The sequence below is a fragment of the Aspergillus ochraceoroseus genome, assembly GCF_002846915.1.
Source record: "Aspergillus ochraceoroseus IBT 24754 chromosome Unknown P175scaffold_11, whole genome shotgun sequence".
NCBI lineage: Eukaryota > Fungi > Ascomycota > Eurotiomycetes > Eurotiales > Aspergillaceae > Aspergillus > Aspergillus ochraceoroseus.
In genome coordinates, this window is record NW_024468486.1 from 93,396 (window position 1) to 113,976 (window position 20,581).

The 20,581-nt window shown below is 46.9% G+C and overlaps 8 protein-coding genes across 8 annotated transcripts; 5 read left to right on the plus strand and 3 right to left on the minus strand.

Moving 5' to 3' along the window:
• The first annotated feature begins 2,331 nt into the window (after positions 1-2,331).
• P175DRAFT_0504939 (A4/G1 family peptidase) lies at positions 2,332-3,842 on the plus strand. Its single transcript, XM_040897982.1, has 2 exons — positions 2,332-3,723; positions 3,793-3,842. The coding sequence occupies exon 1, from the start codon at positions 2,745-2,747 to the stop codon at positions 3,552-3,554; it is 810 nt and encodes a 269-aa protein (XP_040748569.1). The 5' UTR covers positions 2,332-2,744; the 3' UTR covers positions 3,555-3,723; positions 3,793-3,842.
• Positions 3,843-4,602: 760 nt separating this feature from the next.
• Positions 4,603-7,473, plus strand: P175DRAFT_0504940 (catalase/peroxidase). The gene has a single exon (XM_040897983.1). It carries the CDS (start codon positions 5,082-5,084, stop codon positions 7,302-7,304), a length of 2,223 nt encoding a protein of 740 aa, XP_040748570.1. The 5' UTR covers positions 4,603-5,081; the 3' UTR covers positions 7,305-7,473.
• A 709-nt stretch (positions 7,474-8,182) lies between these two features.
• On the plus strand, positions 8,183-9,609 carry P175DRAFT_0504941 (pyrroline-5-carboxylate reductase family protein). The gene is made up of 2 exons (XM_040897984.1): positions 8,183-8,858; positions 8,920-9,609. Exons 1-2 carry the CDS (start codon positions 8,309-8,311, stop codon positions 9,222-9,224), a joined length of 855 nt encoding a protein of 284 aa, XP_040748571.1. The 5' UTR covers positions 8,183-8,308; the 3' UTR covers positions 9,225-9,609.
• Positions 9,432-10,395, minus strand: P175DRAFT_0496351 (uncharacterized protein; the record flags this gene model as incomplete). Its single annotated transcript, XM_040896119.1, has 3 exons — positions 9,432-9,640; positions 9,688-9,910; positions 9,991-10,395. The coding sequence occupies 3 exons, from the start codon at positions 10,393-10,395 to the stop codon at positions 9,432-9,434; spliced, it is 837 nt and encodes a 278-aa protein (XP_040748572.1).
• A 1,005-nt stretch (positions 10,396-11,400) lies between these two features.
• On the plus strand, positions 11,401-13,086 carry P175DRAFT_0446234 (uncharacterized protein; the record flags this gene model as incomplete). Its single annotated transcript, XM_040894332.1, has 2 exons — positions 11,401-11,697; positions 11,755-13,086. The coding sequence occupies 2 exons, from the start codon at positions 11,401-11,403 to the stop codon at positions 13,084-13,086; spliced, it is 1,629 nt and encodes a 542-aa protein (XP_040748573.1).
• A 413-nt stretch (positions 13,087-13,499) lies between these two features.
• P175DRAFT_0535988 (uncharacterized protein) lies at positions 13,500-14,356 on the minus strand (the record flags this gene model as incomplete). Its single annotated transcript, XM_040900281.1, has 4 exons — positions 13,500-13,625; positions 13,680-14,093; positions 14,161-14,202; positions 14,303-14,356. 4 exons carry the CDS (start codon positions 14,354-14,356, stop codon positions 13,500-13,502), a joined length of 636 nt encoding a protein of 211 aa, XP_040748574.1.
• Positions 14,357-16,745: 2,389 nt separating this feature from the next.
• P175DRAFT_0446366 (phosphatidylserine decarboxylase) lies at positions 16,746-17,960 on the plus strand (the record flags this gene model as incomplete). The annotated part of the gene is made up of 1 exon (XM_040894337.1): positions 16,746-17,960. One exon carries the CDS (start codon positions 16,746-16,748, stop codon positions 17,958-17,960), a length of 1,215 nt encoding a protein of 404 aa, XP_040748575.1.
• P175DRAFT_0504944 (uncharacterized protein) lies at positions 17,948-18,894 on the minus strand. The gene is made up of 3 exons (XM_040897985.1): positions 18,556-18,894; positions 18,264-18,497; positions 17,948-18,205 (listed from the first exon to the last, which is right to left on the minus strand). Exons 1-3 carry the CDS (start codon positions 18,679-18,681, stop codon positions 18,152-18,154), a joined length of 414 nt encoding a protein of 137 aa, XP_040748576.1. The 5' UTR covers positions 18,682-18,894; the 3' UTR covers positions 17,948-18,151.
• Between the last annotated feature and the right edge of the window lie 1,687 nt (positions 18,895-20,581).

The following is a 20,581-nucleotide window of genomic DNA, read 5'->3' on the forward strand; positions in this document are numbered from 1 at the left end:
AGCAGAATCCATTTTGACCCATCACAGCCAATAGGGGAGACTAGAATAACCAGCTGATGATGCCACAACCCCCCCTATATAGGCATCATCATGGCACAACAGCTGCTATGCCGTGACAGTTACCTATGTATATAGGTTTTTATAGGTTAGTTAGATTTGACCCTATTTACTATCGTTCCCTTCATAGATTATACTAGTAGTTGATATGCTCTGCTCCGGTATAGCTTTATTATCTGCAGGTATATTAGTAAAGAGATTCTATTTCACCGGGGTACAGGCTACCGCTATGCGTCCTGCCCGGCTATGACGAGGTAAGAATTAGGAGCGGTATACGGAGTATTTAGCATTGGTATTCCAAATCCTCTGTGGCAGTCCCTGGCCTATTCTACGAAAATTACGTGTAACGTGAGGCTATGAAGAATAGCACTGCTTAAAGGGCCTTATATATATACATTGGTCTGTTTTCACACTGGATATTCCGGACACATTCCTGTCATATTTAGGGTTTCATGATAAATTCAAAGGACTGCGTTGCTGATGACGCCTTACTTCCACAAGTAAGTTGGGTAATTTCCACTATAAATATGTCGAACTTTACCGCTGAGCTAAAAAGGTGTCAAGACAGCCATTTCTAGCTGATATACGGAGTAGTATTATATTGGTCCACAAAAATACTTTAGATCCGGCACTATGCGGGTTCTATATTGATACACGGGTACTATCTTGACGGCCCGAAGCAATTGGCCCCTGGCGGTTCCAGCCAACCCTTCTCTGGGTCCACTCGCTTCTTCCATACGGCTTTTTTGTCATTCCTGGAATTCATTGTTCTTTTCAATATTGGGTTGAGAGTATATGCGAATACAATAAGATGAGCGGCGTTCATATTTCCTTCATATACTAATGCGCGTATCGGATTGCTGGGGGTGTTCGACAACTGGTTCCCATCATTCCGACGCCTTTATCTCCCGTCCAGACACCTTCCTAAAATTGAGTAGTATAGGACAAGGCCACAATAATCCTTGTCGAGAAGCTTCTTAGTGTTATCCGATCGTAGCCATCCTCAGCACACTGGCTATCGCACTAAAATTATAACTTATATGTGTATTGTTGCTCCCATGTCCCGCGATCTCCATATCAGCAGCTTGAAATTTATACGTTAGGCTTTCTTTTATCCAAATTCGAAAGGTCTACTTCAGAGTTTCCAAAAGCTGTGTGACAAAGCTTATGCGATCAAAAACTGTTCGCGCGCATACATAACCATCTACCTAGGTAGGATCGACCAGAATGGATACTGCCGGCAGATACATACATACCCTAATAAAGTGAACTCCCCTTGGTAGCGATCACAAGCACGCTGGATCATCCAAGCCAAGCTATAGTGTCATAAAACACGCCAATTGTCTCTCCGAGTGACTTCTCTACTTCCTCGGATACAGTTGAACTCCTGTATGGAGATTATTGGGTAACAGATTCATTCTCGTAGGATGTATTTCCCCGATTCAATAATCCAGTTGGTCAAGAAGCCGGTGGTTAATGCTAAAAGTTTCTAAGAGCGATTATATTAAACGATAAGATTGTTTCCACTCGGTGATGTGAATTTATCACCGGCATAACCTCTGCAGAATTCATATAACCCTCAGCTATGTACGGGCCGGAGGCCTGCCAGAGGGTTACATTGGCTACTCTGCGGTCGGAAGAAAACCGGAAATATTAATTAATATACTTTAGTTTCCTGAATAAAAGGCCCAGATTGCTTATCGTTCGCCATGATGCTTGTCTAAAGCTTGTCGTTATCACTTCATCCCGGCACCACTTTTGAAGCCAGCTAGTGTAGTCGCTGCCACAATAGCATCGACACCCCTCGTTTATCCCACTATCCCCGCGAATATGCCTCTGAAGGATTTGGTGGCAATATAGGCCCATGGGCGCCTAATATTAGAAGAGGAAAAGCTACTGGTAGTGTAATGAAGATTCCAGCTACAGTGTGTCTTATAACGTATGTAAACAAGTATTTCATTGTCGAGGAGGGCTGTACTCCTTCAATAAGCCACATACATTTGGAGCGGAGTTTTTAGCTGTTGTCGATCAAGTACGTATCTATGGTAGGCCGTCGTGTGGTGAAAAAAAAAAAAAAAAGAAAAGAAAACTGATAATTTAGAGACCACTTGGTGTTATCAGTGCTCTGCAAAGATCGCATAAGTTGGCTATACATCCAATCCAATGAACTCATACCGTGGATAACCGTCTTGAAGTACACCATTCTAGATTCGATTATCTATGTTCTACCCTGATTCCACCAAGTTTGCTGTTCTCGAGAGAAGTAGCGATCTGTGCTAGTGGATTGTTTGTGCAGGAGGCTTCAGGTCTATGTACATACCATGTTCCTGACTCGGAATGCTCTCTATTGAATCATTCAGCCGTATTAATCTGCCCTGACTATCGGTTTGTATCTAGGCCATCAATCCTTAGCTACTGGAGGGTGACATCGCTTCGAGAGGCCGTGATCAATGAGGTCATGAAAGCGGGATTCGTATGCAGCGCAATATCGAAATGAAAATAGTGGCAATGGGATGATTAGGATATGTGAGAATTAACAATCAAACAGTGCTCTCTTTGGTATAAATTCATGTCGATAACCCAGCATCTGAAATGATCCTCCTATCTAAACACAGGTCTCCAAAGTCTTTCCACTGTAGCTCCGTTAACTGATTCTTTGCGCTCCCAAATCATTCTTCACTGTCAAGATGAAGCTCTCTGCCGCTCTTGCCTCGACTCTGCTCGCCGGTGCTGCCATCGCAGCTCCCCTCACAGCCCAGCGTCAAGCACGCAGTGCCCGCCGTCTTGCTCGCTCCAACGGTAGAGCCAGCCATCCTCCTTACAAGCCCGGCACCAGTGAAGTTCTCGAGCTCTCCAATACCACTCATGTGGAATATAGCTCCAACTGGGCCGGTGCAGTTTTGATTGGCACCGGCTACACTGCCGTGACGGGCGAGTTCACTGTCCCAACCCCGTCGGTACCCAGCGGCGGATCCTCTTCAACGCAGTACTGTGCTTCTGCTTGGGTTGGTATCGATGGTGATACCTGTGAGACTGCCATCCTGCAGACCGGTGTCGATTTCTGCGTCCAGGGTAGCAGTGTCTCTTTTGATGCTTGGTACGAATGGTACCCAGATTATGCCTATGACTTCAGCGGAATTACTATCTCTGCTGGTGACCAAATCAAAGTCACTGTGGATGCAACTAGCAAAACTGCTGGAAAAGCCGTCGTGGAGAACGTCACTACCGGCAAATCTGTGACTCACACTTTCACTGGCGGTGTTGATGGAGATCTTTGCGAGTACAATGCCGAATGGATTGTCGAGGACTTCGAAGAAAACGACTCCCTTGTTCCATTTGCCGACTTTGGCACCGTTACCTTCAGCTCTGCTGAGGCTACCTCCAAGGGCTCGACAGTTGGCCCATCTGGCGCGACCATTCTCGATATCGAACAGAGCAACGAAGTCTTGACCTCTGTTTCCGTGAGCTCCAGCTCCGTTACCGTCGAATATGCTTAGAGGGAACCCTCTAACAAGTACCGAACCACTTTTGGAGGGGTTTGTTGAAATGGTGTGAAGAAGGCGTTGGAAATTAGGGGCAGAGTTAGACATTTATGCAAGGGTTGCAAGGGTGATAAGCCAGTCCTGCCTTGTTGTAAGCCACTACAGGCAGGAGTCCTCGGTTTTCCTACAGTCTACTTTAGTTGCAGAAATGGATATTATGTTGAGATTTATAAGTTTGATTCAGACTGCTAACCCTCATCTTGTGTTAATTATGCTGCCAATATTGCTCCATTTTTCAGAAATGGTGGGGTATAGGGCTGTCAACGGGAAAGGTATGTAGTACTGACAAGATTGGGTTCAAAGACTGCAGCCCTCTCCGCGGAAAGGTACACAATATAAGTAACCCAATTTCCACTCTCTTCATAATCGTATTGTTGCTTTTTTTGTCTCAGAATGTCTACCCGTACTTTCGGCCTCCACATTCCGGCCTCCTGCGCGGCACCTCCAAGGATGGATAACCCTAACAATAGCTCACAAAGGCTGCTTGGAAGCGTTTTTTCCGTCCTATCATGGAGTCAGTCAATCTTTTTTTGCACACAAAGTAAATATTTTCCAGTTTTCAGTTCATGTCCAAGCTGATCAGGTTGCGGTGTGTTGTGCTCTCCTGTATGTGTAAAAGTAAGACGACATTGGTGTTCCACATTGATCGTGTGAATGCATTGCAAACCATTAATACGTTTAGCCAACCAGGGGAAGACCATTAGTCAGTACAGATTTATGTTCTCAGTAGGGATCGAAAGGGGACGGCAGAAACTGGGTTAACCATCATATCGACCCCGGGGTCTACTTCCTGCGGGGGTCTTTATTGGTAATTGGCCCGCAGAGTTGGCCCACCAGCCAACCTTGAGTACTACCAGTACATAGCTTGCGGGGTACACAGTTAGGTCGGTTATCCGCCGGCTATGTTATGTCATAGACACTACTATAGTGCCAGTATTGGATTTTTGTTCAACGCAGTTGTCACACTGATTTTGACAGAAAGGATTCGGGATTCGGGCCACAGAATATAAGGCTCGTAGACACTGTCTCCCCTCGTGAAGCTACAAACCCTAATCCCTTCCCAGCGATCTACCCACGAGTGCGAACCTCCTCCGCTGGTCATCCCACCTTCAAGCCCTCTGGAACTTAAGAGTATCTTTTATGTACTAATCATAGGATTGAATCCAATCAAGTCACACTCTCCCGTCACATGCCCGCAACCCCGCAAGCTTGGGATCGGCATCCCCGCGGCTGCTGGCAAGTTGTTGAGGGTCCAGATGCGTCGCAGACAATGATGCTTACCATATCCTGCGGGGTTACTGGCCAGACATAAAATGCGGGGTTCTGTCCTTCTCTGACGATTGCGACTCCATCCCACGCCTATCTATCATTAATATTTGGTTTCCTGGATCCTTTCATCTGAAAATTGTGATTCCCTCGAATCTCCAAGCAGTGAGTCTGATGTCCGTGGAGGACCCCCAATCCATCAAAAAGCACAAAAGCATGGGATCAAACCAATGCCCAGTTCATAACCGCCAGACGGCCAACATTGGAGGTGGCGGCACCCGGAACGGCGACTGGTGGCCGGATCAGCTGAAGCTCAACATCCTCCGTCAACATACTTCCGTATCCAACCCTCTGGACAAGGAGTTCAACTATGCCGCCGCCTTTGGGAGTCTAGACTATTATGCCTTGAAGCAGGATCTTGTGGCCCTTATGACAGACTCGCAAGACTGGTGGCCAGCAGATTTCGGTCACTATGGGGGTCTATTCATCCGAATGGCTTGGCACAGTTCTGGTACTTACCGAGTGTTCGACGGCCGCGGGGGTGGTGGACAGGGGCAACAACGCTTCGCTCCTCTGAACAGCTGGCCCGACAATGTTAGTCTAGACAAGGCGCGCCGCCTGTTGTGGCCTATTAAGCAGAAGTATGGAAACAAGATCTCCTGGGCTGATTTGATGATCCTGGCTGGTAATGTGGCCCTGGAATCCATGGGCTTCAAGACCTTTGGCTTCGCAGGAGGCCGAAATGATACCTGGGAGGCAGATGAATCCGTGTACTGGGGAGGTGAGACAACCTGGCTGGGCAACGATATTCGCTACGCTGGCGGTAACCTCGATACCCCACTGGCTGCAGCCCACATGGGTCTGATCTATGTGAACCCTGAGGGTCCCAATGGTGTGCCTGATCCCGTTGCAGCCGCCAAGGATATCCGTGATACTTTTGGCCGTATGGCCATGAATGATGAAGAAACCGTGGCCCTGATTGCTGGCGGCCACACGCTGGGCAAGACCCACGGCGCAGCCCCTGCTTCCCACATGGGTAAGGAGCCTGCAGGTGCTGGGCTTGAAAAGCAGGGCCTTGGTTGGGAGAACAGCTACGGTTCTGGTAAAGGGCCCCACGCCATCACCAGTGGTTTGGAGGTCATCTGGACCAAGACTCCTACAAAATGGAACAACAACTTCTTGGAGTACCTATTCCGTTACGACTGGGAGCTCACCAAGAGCCCAGCTGATGCGAACCAGTGGGTAGCCAAGAACGCCGAAAACATTATCCCCGACGCCTACGATCCCTCCGTAAAGCACCCTCCAAGAATGCTGACGACCGATCTCTCCCTCCGCTATGATCCGATCTACGAGAAAATTTCGCGTCGCTTCCTCGAGCATCCCGATCAGTTTGCTGATGCCTTTGCTCGGGCTTGGTTCAAGCTCACCCACCGTGACATGGGACCGCGTGTTCTTTACCTTGGTCCAGAGGTGCCAGGAGAAGTACTCAGCTGGCAGGATCCCATTCCCGTAGTCGATCACCCTGTGATCGATGCTGACGATATTGCTGCCCTGAAGCAAGCCATCCTGACCAGTGGCGTAGACCCTAGCAAATTCATCTCCACCGCCTGGGCCTCTGCATCAACCTTCCGTGGCAGCGACAAGCGCGGTGGTGCCAACGGTGCCCGCATCCGACTGGAGCCGCAGCGTTCCTGGGCTGTAAACAATCAGCCTTGGCTCAGCGAGGTGCTAAGTGCTCTCGAAACCATTCAGAAACAGTTCAATAACTCCCAGAGCAGCGGCATGAAGGTGTCCCTAGCCGATCTAATCGTATTGGCCGGATCTGCTGCAGTCCAGAAGGCTGCCAAAGACGCTGGTCATGATATCATCGTTCCTTTCACTCCCGGTCGCATGGACGCTTCCCAAGAGGACACGAATGTGGAGTCCTTCAGCCACATGGAACCCCCAGCTGACGGTTTCCGCAACTTTGGTAAATCGAGCAACCGTGTGCGCACTGAAGACTTCCTCGTGGATAGAGCCCAGCTTCTCACCCTTTCTGCTCCAGAAATGACCACGCTGGTTGGTGGTCTGCGTGTTCTCAACAACAACCATGACCGATCTGCGCATGGGGTTTTCACCCAGCGACCCGGCCGTCTGACGAACGATTTCTTTGTGAACCTTCTGGACATGAACACCGTCTGGCAGCCTACGGATAACGACAACGAGATCTTTGTGGGCGCCGACCGGAAGACTGGGCAGAAGAAATGGACGGCCACCCGTGCTGACCTCGTGTTTGGGTCTCATCCAGAACTCCGCGCCATTGCTGAAGTTTACGGCAGCTCGGACGGAGAGACGAAGTTCGTGAAGGATTTCGTGTCAGCCTGGGATAAGGTGATGAATCTCGACCGTTTCGACTTGAAGGCAAGTGCCAGATTTCCCAGGCTCAAAAACCTGCTGTAAATCGGAAGTCGTTAATGATTACCTAGTCTAAGCGCGTTTGAGCAACGTTGTTGGGGCGGCCGTTATTTGCCCTACATGACTCATGAACCTATTCTGAAATTGAATCTATAAATCTTCGTACTTATACCTGAGCTTAACCAAAAGGCACTCCATTGCTGTCTCGTAGCCTCTTATTTCTCCTGCTTTGGGGTAGCCGTCTTTGGCATGTGCTGAAGTGCAGTCAGTATCTTAGCTGAGGTTGTGAAGCAGGGGTTTAATCGGATTTTCTTTTGCCTTTTTGCAAGTAATTAATGCTCTTATTATGTTTCCTAGTGGCTCAGTAATGTTTCGATCAGTTTGTCAGGCTTATTTATAATAGGAATTTTATATTTGCCGCCAGGTAAGCAATTCATTGCTTGTACCCAACCTACACACACCTTTGGACTAGACTTCTCAGTTTACGACCAACATGGGACCTGGTCTCGACTTTTAAAGGGCCCGATATCAGGGAGAGTTTTGGAAATACTTGATTCAAGTCATGAAGAGCAGGATATTTTTTCTTGCTACGATGTTGTTCTTGAAGCAGGAGCAACCTCTATGTATGTAGTGCATCTCGAGATATATATCCGGTACGGTTGCAATACTCCGATACATCACTATTTCCAACCCATACATTGAAAATTGGCATAGCATTTTATTTAACTTCTTTTCTCATATATCTACATAGATACCTCAAACTATATCACCATTCATAACCATCCCAACTGTTTCCCTTTTGGGTAAATCTGGTTGTTATCATCATGTGACTAGAGACTATACCACAATAGGCAATTCACCGGCCCGGTCCCGGTTACATATCGCATTTACCCCGCCAAAAAAAAAAAGACAAAGCGATTTGGAGTCCGAGGGTACTTTTGTTGTTGTGCATTCTTGGGCTCTGGAAAACAATCCTTTATCAAAGTGCTGGAATTGACTGGTTTTCTGGATTCCAACCCCGATTCACTTCAGTACACTTCGATTCCATAATGTCATCCCTTCGAGAAAGCAAGCTCGCCTTCATTGGCGGTGGCAACATGGCTTCGGCCATTATTGGCGGCCTCCTCAACCAGGGCATCACGGCACAGAACATCATTGTGTCAGAGCCATGGGATGTCAACCGGGAAAAAATTGCCTCTCTGGGTGTACAGACCACCACCTCAAACGTCAATGCAGGAGGAGACGCGGATATGGTCATTATTGCCGTGAAACCCCAGGTCACCAAGAGTGTGTGCGAGGAGCTCGGCGCTGCATGGTCGCAACGTACCACATTGCCCGTTGTTGTCAGTATAGCTGCAGGAATCACCCTGGAGAGCCTGAAACAATGGCTTCAAACCAGTGATTCACGAACTGCACATATCGTCCGTGTCATGCCCAATACTCCTGCACTAGTCGGCGAGGGTGCCTCGGGCCTTTTCGCGAGCTCGGATGTCACCGCCGATGAGAAAGCGCTAGTCAATGCCTTGCTCCAGAGCGTCAGCAAGGCGACTGAGTGGGTGGATAAGGAAGAACTGTTGGATGTTGTGACCGGTTTATCCGGTGAGTATTTACACCGCTAGCAGCAGAGTCTTCGAGCATGTCAGAAATTAACAGCGACTAGGATCCGGTCCTGCATACTTCTTTGCTATGGTTGAGCATTTAGTCGCCAGCGCAACGGCACTAGGTCTACCAATTGAGCAGGCTACTCGCCTGGCTTCTCAAACATGTCTTGGAGCCGGGAAAATGCTAGCGGAGTCTTCTGATAGTCCTGCTCAGCTCCGAAAGAACGTTACCAGTCCAAATGGCACCACATATGCTGCGCTTCAGACCTTCGAGTCCTTGGACTTTAGCGGAGTTGTGGACAAGGCCGTCCAGGCGGCTACATCGCGCGCAGCTGAGCTGGGGAATACCCTAGGCAAGTTATAAATGAGACTATGGAAAGGTTGCAGAAGATATTTAGAGGGATCCTGCTGTAAGCAAAACATATTTAACTAACATCAAAGAACAAAGTAAGATTCAATGAAGGAAGGTTATAGATGCACAACCTGCAGCTGATTAAATAAAACAATAAAATACAGAGTACATGCACAAGTGCTCACAGATTAGAAGGCCATGCAAAATGATATTCAAAGCTTATTTCAGATCTGTTGAGTCTGTCATATATCCCACACTAGCTTTGATAATTTGCATGACAACCTCGATCTCCTCATCACTTCGAGGTGCATAAATCAGCATGTACTCAAACGGTATTTTGGGGCCTGATGCAAGCCCAAGATACTTGAACAGACTCGAACCAGCAAGAGTAAAGCGTTGGCCCCAGCCAGATTCAATCACTCGTTTACCTAGATGCAGACCCATGTTAGATTCCACCCAGTAAATCTCGACGTACTGGGGGGGTCCTTACAATCTGCGGGCGCGAGTGTCACATGAACTGAATAATCGCTGGTTCCATGGAGATGGCAGATTTCCCTATGCATGTCCTCCGCAGCAGATGTCAGGGGAATGTTTTTCGATACGTGAGCAGCATCGGTGTGTCTTTCGAGAATTGAAGGCACGCGGTCAACCAGATGCGAGTTTCGTACTAGGAAAGCTTGATATTTTTCTTCCAGTTTCTTGGAGAGGTTAGCGCATTACTGCGTATTGGAACGACCAGGGATATGAATTCAAAGAATGAGGGTAAAACAGAGCCTACATTCTTCACTTCCTGGCTAGGGATTTGATTCACTTGTCGATGCGGCACGGCAAACGAGCCCATCGTTGGTCGCTCGCCGTTCCTTTTGGGCAAATCCTTTAGAAACTCGACTGTCTCGCCCTGTAGGACTTTGCGGTCATAGATATCTGTACTGAACACTTCCCGTCGGAAGGGATTCACAAACAGCTTGACGAATAACCAGCCAATCACATTATATGGGGGCCCCCCCGGCCCAAGAGCTAGATACGACCGATAATCACGATATGCCACGGGCGCTGCTAAGCCAAGGACGGCTGCTGCGAAGGTGGTAAGGGCAACCCGGTTGGAAGGCCATTTAGACAGGAAGCCATGTGTAGCAAGAATGGCGTTGACGCGATCGACAAGTGAGGTTATGTGGTGAGCCATGTTAGGCCTTGGACGACGTCGGGAAACGACAAAACACGCGCAGCAAAAAGCAGGAAACAATCCGGATGGGTAAATATTACAGTATTTAATCCATAAGATAGATGGCAATGGGGGTTCGCCTTCGGATTTAATTCAGAGAAATGACTTGATCGGAGCCCGAGGTATAGCGAGGTCCGTTGAAATCTTCCCCTGATGCTTAAACATGAAAGATCAATTCGCGGCCTTGTGCCTACCTATCCCGAGTGTCCCCACTCACAGGTCCCGACGCGTCTTGGAGATTATTCCAGTGTGAGTTGTTGGTAAGATCTCCTGATCGGTCCAGCTCGCCTTACCGCGTACTCTCCGATGTTTCCGAGGAAAAGGTAAAAATCCAGCAAATGACAGCTGGGGCGGGTTGGCATCTTCGTCATTCGCATTCGCATCGAGATGTGGACTACCTACAATGAGTTAGCGATTTCCTTTTAAAAATCCACCTTCGATAACCTGATAATCTCACACGAACAAATCCGAATACTTGAGGAACCATTTGGATATATCCAAGAGTTTGCTGAGGGCTTCGTCGAGGAAGAGCCGGATTAGGGCTAGCAAAAGCCAGTGATGTACGGAGTATAGAATGATAGATATAGAGTATACTGGCACTCACCTAATAATAAATATAGATACTGGTATTCATTTCTTTATCACGCTGTTTACTATTTTATTCATAAGAGAAATCTTTCTTTTATAAGTATATCTAAAGGCAGCAGTGTTAGCCTAACAAGCTAAGCGGAACTGGCCCGGTACCGCAAAAGGAAATTATTTATTTAAACCTGTGATAGGATTCACACAAAGGAAAGAGAGGAATATGTTGCTGTAAACTCTCCAGGCTGGAAAATGAACCAATTCCTCCAGAACAAATCCCAGAAGCAACAATTCGAACCCGGTTATACAGAGAGCGAAGCCGTCCGGCAACAATGGGAGCCGGAAGGGGGACTTGTGCGAGGTGGGCATGAGCAAGATGCTATTATGACAGCCACCAGAGATAGCATCGAGCCACCGAATGGGGCAAAGCTGGAAGGTCTCCAGATATCGGATACGAATGAAGGAGGAAGCGCCCCAGGGCCTATCCCTATCAGATCGGCAACAGACGCTCCCTACTGTATCTTGCCCGAGTTGGAAAAGGTGCTGATCATGCTCCTGGTATCGTTCGCCTCGATTATCTCTCCAATATCTAGCAGCATCTACTTCCCCATCCTGAATCGTCTCGCCACCCAGGAGAATGTGTCACTCTCACTCATCAATTTGACCATCACAACCTATTTGGTACGCCACACCGTCTGGTCCTCAAGCAGAAGCGTGGGTTAACAGAATTGTATCTAGATATTCCAAGGCATCGCCCCCTCATTCGTCGGAAACTTTTCGGATGTCTATGGACGACGACCGGCCTACCTAGTGTGCTTTGTGATCTACCTGGGCGCCAACATTGGACTCGCCCTGCAGAACAATTACGTGGCGTTGATGGTCCTCCGGTGTATGCAGAGTTCTGGAAGTAGTGGAACAATAGCCCTGGGAAGTGCAGTGGTTGCTGATATATCCACACGAGCAGAGAGGGGGAAATATATTGGATACGCCACCATGGGGGTAACGTTAGGACCGGCCCTGGGACCCGTCATCGGCGGGCTACTGGACTACTATTACGGATGGCGTGCGATATTTTGGTTCTTGGCCATATTCAGCGGAGTATTCGGCATTATCATTACCATAGCGCTCCCAGAGACCTGTCGGGCCGTAGTGGGCAATGGCTCAGTCCCTGCAGCCAAGTGGAACCGTTCGCTTTGGGAGTTGACGGTGCGCAGATTCTGGAAGAAAACCGAACGCACAGAACCAGATAATGAAACAATTCAGCAAGGTGGCCGGCGTCCGAACCCCTTTGCATCCTTGAAAATTGTCACCGAAAGAGAAGGAGGGCTGGTGTTAATGTACGGCTCGCTCTTATACGCGGGATATATGATGGTACTTAGCACATTATCTACTGAACTGGAGAACAGATTCGGATTCAATACCATCCAGGTGGGACTGTGTTATCTCCCATTAGGTATGGGTAGTCTAACATCTCGATGGACTGTGGGGTACCTACTTGATAGAAATTTCAAACGAGAAGCCAAACGCCAGGGGCTTCCAATCGTGAAGAATCGCCAGCAGGATATTGCAAACTTTAATGTTGAAGTCGCTCGGTTATTGGTGAGCCTTCCGATGATCTATGCTTCATGTTTATGCATTATCATCTATGGATGGGTCATGGAGTACAAGACTGCCCTTGCTGGGCCCATGGTGATGCTGTTCTTCACCGGCCACCTGACAACGGGTGCCTTCAATAGTTTGAATACATTAGTCGTGGATATTCACTATCAGAGTCCCGCCACGGCCGTTGCGGCTAATAATCTGTTCCGATGCTCGGTTGGCGCAGGCGCAGTTGCAATCGCGACTCCGCTGATCCGACACATTGGTATTGGATGGACTGCGAGCTTTATCGCCTTCTTATGGATTTTATTCACTCCATTTCTATGGGTAGTGGTTCGATGGGGTCACGGTTGGAGGAAGAAGGCGCAGGCGAAGCTTCAGGAGAAGGAAGCACAGAGCAACAGATCGAGAGATCTAGAAGGTGGACCTCCAGACAACAAGAAGGGAAGAAATACAGGCCAAGGTAAATAAAAGAAAGCAAGAAAGAAAATAGACCAGAAAAGAACGCTTTTTCCGCTTTTTATATCCCCGCGTAGGTTCTATCCGGGATGATGAACTTTCTGAAATATACAACCTTGGTTCATTCTTGAGCACAAACCAATAAGCTGCACATTCTATTTAAATTCTAGTCAACATGCATCTAATGTTATGATCATTTGGTACTGGTGCCTGCTCTACAAGATTGAGTGTCTATACGGACCTAAGGATTAAGGCAGCGGCTTTGTAGTAGTCTGATCTTTGTGTCAAAATGTCTCCCTTATTTTGTTCTGTTAAAAATTTCCACCCAGTGGCCTCAGTTCAGAAAGGTGTGCTAGGTTGCTATACAATATAAAAATCAAACGTCACACGCTTGGAATTGGCTAGGTGAACTAAACATGGAATACTCAAAGCGAGTCCCCCGGCTCCATCCAGCTGTAAAAGCAACGGCGTAATTCAACTGAGGAATCTTTAGCAACAACAGCATAGCGTGCTAGAAACCTTTTGCCCTCAATAAGTTCAATTGCCCATATCTGCGTTGAAACCGGTTAGTAAACCCATCGTGGTGCAAAGCATGAGTCGTTTACCTGTTCCATAGTCCAAGCGCCGGATTTGCTGCGTATAAAATCATGCAAGTAGACGACATCCTGCTCTTTTGCGCTGGCTAAAGTACCACACCTCAGGTGTTGCTTAGCGTCTGCCTCTGCTCTAGGATCTCTCGTCAAATTGGTCTCGAGTGTGGCATTTGCATATATTTTGCCATCTTCGCCTTTTTCCCCACCGATGAGCTGGCTCCGGATGATAACGTCCCCAAAGACGTCGTCGCTGTGATCTTGCTCAGTCCAATCTAGGACACGCTTCTCGCTGAGGGTATGAATTCCTTTCAAGGTTTGGTCAAAGGTCAGATACGTATCCGAAGTCCCTTCCTGCCGGTGTTCGGCAAAAGTAACAACCATCGTAGCTGCACAGATAGCTTTGCGCATGAGCCAGCCAAGGCCTTGCTACTCAAGTGTAAGCCCCTGCATACACGCCGTGATCCAACAAGTAGAAATAATGGAGAGCTTGTACCAGCTTTAAAATAGGCCCAACATCATCCGAAAGTTTCTTGTCCTGCCATTGCGAAATGCATGGTCAGCCACGCCCATAGCCTCGGACAGCAATCTGAACAACAATATCGAGATGCCAATTAAAAAACGGCCTGCATACGTACCAGTAGCCAATTACCAGAAAGGCCTTTCGCGTTTAGATCGGTCAGGCTAGCCATTGTTGCTGTAGAACTTCGAGAAGGCAGGTAGGCGAAGTGGAAATTGCTACTTTTTTGTTGGCCATACTGTTACTTTATATCATAATCCTTGACCATCAATTTCCAAGTGATGTTATAGGAATATAGACCTCGTGTTTCAGGTTTGCCGCTACCTCGGAATGTCTCTAGTAGCCCCGAATGATGCTAAACTACGTTGCGGAGTCTTCATCCACGCCGGTTTGTGAGGCATGCCAGTGCAAACCTATCCGAGAAATGTCTTAGAAGGCTCATTCTCTACCGGAACATCCCATGTGCTTATCGGGACCCTTTGTATTATCTACATTGCAGTTATTGCTGGGAGTGCGTTTTTGGTAATGGAATGCAGGATGACAATATAATAATGATGACAAGGTAGTGAGTGTCTCACGAGCACCAACATAAAAGCTTCCAGGGATCTCAAAATTCGGTCATCCTACTAACCCTAACCCTAACCCTAATATACGTTTCCTTTTAACAACAAAGTACAGGGGCTTCCCCGTAAAACCCATCGCTGTCATGGGCCAATTTGGGTAGAATTGAATCATATCTACACGAAACATGGCATTTGGTCCAAGAACCCTACCTCCACACGGCCAATTTTTAAGATCATCCTCGGCAAGCACAAGGGCCCGGTGCCACATGGGCAGATGCCGAATTGACGGGCAATATTCAAATGGGTCACACATGTTTATTGTTTCCTTGCCGCTTCTTCAGAAGTGATGCGTCTTCGCGCAGCATGCCATTTTTGGTCCGCAGATTCTATATGATCCTCTTGAGAGTTCAATGGTGGTCTCCGAAACCAAACTTAGTAAATACCTAGATCGTGAGGCACTGATCCATAATTCTAGCGAGAATTAAACAAGGCAGTGTTTCTCTAGAACTCTTCATGATTCCAGAATCTGGTTCAAACATCCCATAGCGCTTGGGCGTAGGCCCATAATGCCGTCGTCTTCTATCCTTCATACAGAGTCGATTGACTAAATGCAGCCGTGAGGAGAGAGGTAACTCTCCATTTAGTTATAAGCAAGTCCATCTAGGTATCCCTAGAAAACTGTAATACGTTAGGGGAAGATAAAGGTTCCCTACATATCGAGCAGCTTTCTTTACTTGTTCCAGCCTTGTGGTTCACCAGAACGGGCCTAAATAAATCCCCATAAGGTATTTGTTCTCCACGAGGACACCTTCCCATCCTGTGAGACAGAAAGTCCGGAATTTCTTCAACTAGACACTTTTGGGACTGGCTCTGGCAATGGAAGGCTTGCTAGCAGAATACCAATGTTCCAAAAAAGTACTAATATCAAAAATGTGGTAAGCTGATATTTTCGGGGTTGATTTTGGTGTAACTTGCATGGAGGTGTAGTAGAGAGGCTAATAGCAGGCTACATGAACACACGAAGCAAGTTAAGGACAGCCACAAGTTTATGTTTATAATTTAATAAATCCGTATTGAATAACCACCAGAGAACGGAAGGTTTTCAAAAAACAATTTGCCAAATTGCAATATCCATAGCTACGAGACAACCCCTAGACTAAAAGCTAGAGTAGAATCCACAGTAAGAGGCTGATGAAAGTAGTACAAGGAGAGCCCATTCACTCCTAACAGTTACACAGGGGATAAACCAGAAGTCTCATTAGTATCCGCAATCAAGCTAACTAGCAGACATGGGGTCATCCTGTTTGGTAAGTATGCATTGGAGCAAAACGGAATAATACTGGGAAGATTCAACGACATCGATTCTGGGTCATGGGGTGCCTCTTTGTGGCAAGACCTCGCAAAATCAACCCGCTAGCGACTGATTTTATGGGTGATTGGTCTGATGGGCTATAAGTAGGTGTAATTGGCTGCAGAATCTACACGGCTAGAGGTGGCTATTTATTCCTCTATGCATGGTCAGCGCCGAAAAAGGGCAAATAGTGTTTTCTAATCGAGAAGGATATAGGGTATAGGTTATACGTCTGCTTAGATCATTAAGTGATCATCTACCTGCCGCGGTTTCGACTTCTCGCCAATCGGATACCAGAATAGCGATTTATTTTCTAGGTGAAGGACTTTTTAGGGCAGAATCAAGTGCCACGTCGACCAGATCCACGCCTAGCCAGCTGTTCACGATCAGATCCAAGCTGAATCGGACAACTAAGAAGGTCTAGGCAAGATATTCAGCCAGCCCTGCGTTTGTCAAGTCTTATATCAAGAGGATCAAGAATCTTTGCCTCGCTTATAAGTTGGACACCCTCTGCGCGAAAAATAATGGTGTGGGATATAAATATACTACACCATACTGCGCACGGTTCTTTGAAGACCAATTGAACATCTTGGTATAAAGTCGGGCTTTTATAATGAGACATCATGTTCCCAAGTCTATTCCCATTTATGAAAAACCTTTGGCAAGGTTTAGTTGACGGATTTTCCACTGCACCAGTGTATTCACCGTTGGTTGAAGATCTCAAGAGATGGATCATGTTGGATTCAAAGCGAAGAATAAATTTTGAAACAGCAATTCAAACTGCGCGTTCATCCAACGCAGAAGAAATAAAGGATATCGATTGCCTTGAGGATTATCTTCGATTCGTGGATGAACAACTCCACTGGATACCAACTGAAGCTGTACGACCCAAGGATATGCTGTTCCGACTTCGCAAAATGTGGTTCATTCTGGATCAACCCTCTATTGCAATCTATCAGAGTCCCATTTCCCCAGATCCCCAGTCACAACTGAAGCAACCAGACCGACTTGCCTGGTTATCCCGCTGGATGGTGCAATTCAGCAACGAATTAGGAGAGTTCATGGATTCACCTGCGTCTGCAGCTGCGCTAGATACCTTCAAGTCAAATCCGGCGTACAATATTGAAGACTATCTTGAGCCCCGACAGGGGTGGAGGACCTTTAACGAGTTTTTCTGTCGAACTCTCAAACCTGGGCGACGACCTATTAGCTCTATAGGAGACAACTCGGTTTTGACTAGTCCTGCGGATTTTCAGTTCAAAGAACTTCACTATATCTCGGAACACTCTACGATCACCACAAAAGGGTTAACATGGCATATTAGCCAAATACTTGCCGAGTCCCCGTACAAAGACTATTTCTCCCAAGGGGTATGGATGCATGGGTTCCTAAATGTGGATGATTATCATCGCGTACACACCCCCGTCAGCGGTACTGTGCTTGAAGCACGAATCATCATGGGCCAAAATTATATGAAAATACAGGCCTCAAGTCCCTCAAAAGCGGACACAACCGATCAGAATGGAAGTGTGCTTGATATTCCCAATGAAACGGGGTATCAATTTTGCCAGGCAAGAGGGCTGATTGTATTAAACACGGGACTTGGTTTCGTAGCCGTTCTCCCAGTGGGCATGGCAACCGTATCATCTGTCGTTCTGACCGCAGAAGTGGGTGTGAGATTGCACAAAGGGGAAGAACTAGCATATTTTCAATTTGGGGGATCCGATGTTGTTTTAATTTTTGACGCTCAATTAAAGGCTGAGATTACAATGCAACCCGGACATCACTACCGGATGGGCACCGAGATTGGGAGAATGAAGGTAGAGGGAGTATATGGACAAGCAATAAAGACGAGCCAATAATAGTATCTCACATCAATTCTCGTGTAAATTATTCATGACTCGGTATGTACACCTATGTATGCAAACCAAAGATATATACTCTTGCATTATGAATATATCCCAGAATACGAGTCCAAAAATACATAATTCGTTGTATATTCTGTAGCACATTCCATATCGACAACAGCCACTATTTACACATTGCAATAGCTCTAAACAATGGTAACAGTCTGGTTGAGAACCTCCAGCCAAGGCCAGGGCCCAGCCTGCAGAAGAACAAAAATATCAGCGAATGTTTAGTTTAGTTTTGATTGCCCTACTTACACCAACAAGGGTGGCATGGGCGACACCAACAAGTGCCCGGCCCTTAGGAGTACCCTCGGGGACAGTCACGGAGAAATTCTCATACGGAGGGTTGTAGGTCTCATGGTAGACGGGCTTAAATGGCCCATTGTACAATATAGTCCCTAAGAAAGATTCTGCTGGGTGGCAAGTGCTCTCTGGACATGATTGTACACCAATGGCGACCCCCATCTCGGTGGAGCCGGTTAGAGAGTTCTGCAATGTACGGTTAGTATGCAATGCGCTATCTAACAATGGCCCCCGAAAGACGTACAGGACGCTGAACCTGGACGATAACTTCGCTGCCAGCTTCAAGGGATGCGCCATTGGGTAGGGAGAGGACTGCGTTTTGGGCTATAGCATTAGCCACGAGAGATGCAAGCACGGCGAATGTCTTCATTATGGCGGCGATAGGTGGGAGGCAGATAATTCAGACCGGCACTCAGGATGGGGTAGTATAAGGGGGTTATGTATAGCAGGAGTGAGGGGATTTTGCGGTCCGAATTGTATTCAAATTGAGGTCTAAAAACTAATGAAAGAGAGGCTTGAAGGAAACATGAAGGTCTAGAAAGAAAATAGTGGCCTAAATACACTGGGTCACATGTCGCTAAACCTTTGCTTCGTGGTGATGGTGACTGTCACTGAATCCAGCACTCCAACATATCCTCTTCCGCTGCTCGCAACGCCGCAAGAGGATGACGATGCACTGAAACATTTTACCCACCACCTTGCATGGCTGCACGTAAATAATTTGGTGGGTCTGAACCATTAATAGACACCGAATTCAATACTTCAGTCCCATTGGATACAAATTTGGACACACTGGGTTAATGTCATCAGCACTAGCAGAAGACAAGCTAGAGAGGATGTTGATCCGTCATCTCCACGGGCTGTGATTTGTGCTTCCCCGTAATTCTTAGTTTCTGTTCGACCCTATCCTCGTCCGCCAACAGTCCCGAGTGTGGGTGGCGGTGAAAAGCAATAGGTGACAGTACTCTCCCATTATTGCAGGACTTGCAAGGGAGTGAGACATTATCACAACCCATTTAAAATTGTCAGCAATGTTGTGTTTTTATGAACTCTAGCCGGGCTTGTCTACCTAGTAAGTCATACGCTGCGCAGTAAGCCCTGGATGATGCGAGCTATCACACTTTTTCGCTGGGTCTAGTTGTCAACAACAACTTGGGCTTCTCAGTGTGGTGTGGCAATATTGCTGGCTTGGAAACATATCCAGTTAAGATATTCACAGTATCCTGGGACCCGAAGGGGGAGTCGGATAATACCTTTCCTCTGGTGGAATCCTGTGGTATAAACCAGGTTTGACCTTTATATATTGGTTCAATCTCCTTTCCTACGTCTTTATGTTATTGCTGACCACGGCACAATCTTGGAAATCCCCGGGTGCTGAGTCTGCTCACTCTTCAAGTAGAAAACAATTCCAAAAAGAGTTAGGGCAAGATTGATTATGCCCCTATAGTACCTCCTGCAATGGTACAGACATTGTGGATTTCCACCAATATTGCCACCCATCGCTTGGAAACTGGAGCCCGGTAACCTAGTTGAACGCTTGAAGCATTACACAATAGTGAAGACTTGCAATCTATCTGTTGGTTACCCCCTCGAAGCAACCGCCCGATCCGAAGCATCCAAAGGTGAATATTTGAAGCATCTACCATGGAGAGTCATGCAGCTATCAAGGTCACAATTATCTTGAAGACTCAAGAGGATTAGCGTACATTGGTTGACAATATGTGAAGCCTAGCCAAGGCACGAACTGCATGGGATTATACCAACCTCGATATAGACCGTATAGAGCTCCTAGAGCCTCCAACCGAGCCTGGGATTCGAGATATAGATGACCTTACCAAGTATATTAGAAAATGTACTTATGAAGTACACGTTCGAATAAATATGACCAGGTCTAATGAGGACTAGTAATGCTTAATAAAGTTATTTCGAGCTTAGGTAGTACTCTGCTAGTATACTATTATATGCAAAAGTGTTAACATATAAGATATTGGAGGTACTAAAGGGGTAATTCGCTCCTACTATATACTAAGAAAATCAGACTATACTAGTAAAATATAAAAAGGCAAGGAAGGTACCTAGTAAGGATTTAAATCTATATAGATAGCTTTTAACCTTTGAATTAGTCTATTATGATTGCTTGGTGGTAAATTAACGAGAAGTTATAAATTAATATGCAGGTCAAGGCATGCTTCAAGCCGGAGACACTACCATGAGGGTGGAAGGAAAGGGCAGCATTTAGATCTACCTAGAAGGTAAATATAAGGCAGTAT

Excerpts from the sequence above, each read along its gene's own strand:
- P175DRAFT_0504941 (XM_040897984.1), top strand. The coding sequence starts at position 8,309 with ATGTCATCCCTTCGAGAAAGCAAGCTCGCCTTCATTGGCGGTGGCAAC. Across the intron at positions 8,859-8,919 it reads TGTTGTGACCGGTTTATCCG|GATCCGGTCCTGCATACTTC; the intron begins GTGAGTATTTAC and ends AACAGCGACTAG.
- P175DRAFT_0504940 (XM_040897983.1), top strand. The coding sequence starts at position 5,082 with ATGGGATCAAACCAATGCCCAGTTCATAACCGCCAGACGGCCAACATT.
- P175DRAFT_0504944 (XM_040897985.1), bottom strand. The coding sequence starts at position 18,681 with ATGAAGACATTCGCCGTGCTTGCATCTCTCGTGGCTAATGCTATAGCC. Across the intron at positions 18,498-18,555 it reads TCGTCCAGGTTCAGCGTCCT|AACTCTCTAACCGGCTCCAC; the intron begins GTACGTCTTTCG and ends CGTACATTGCAG. Across the intron at positions 18,206-18,263 it reads CCCATGCCACCCTTGTTGGT|GCTGGGCCCTGGCCTTGGCT; the intron begins GTAAGTAGGGCA and ends GTTCTTCTGCAG.
- P175DRAFT_0504939 (XM_040897982.1), top strand. The coding sequence starts at position 2,745 with ATGAAGCTCTCTGCCGCTCTTGCCTCGACTCTGCTCGCCGGTGCTGCC.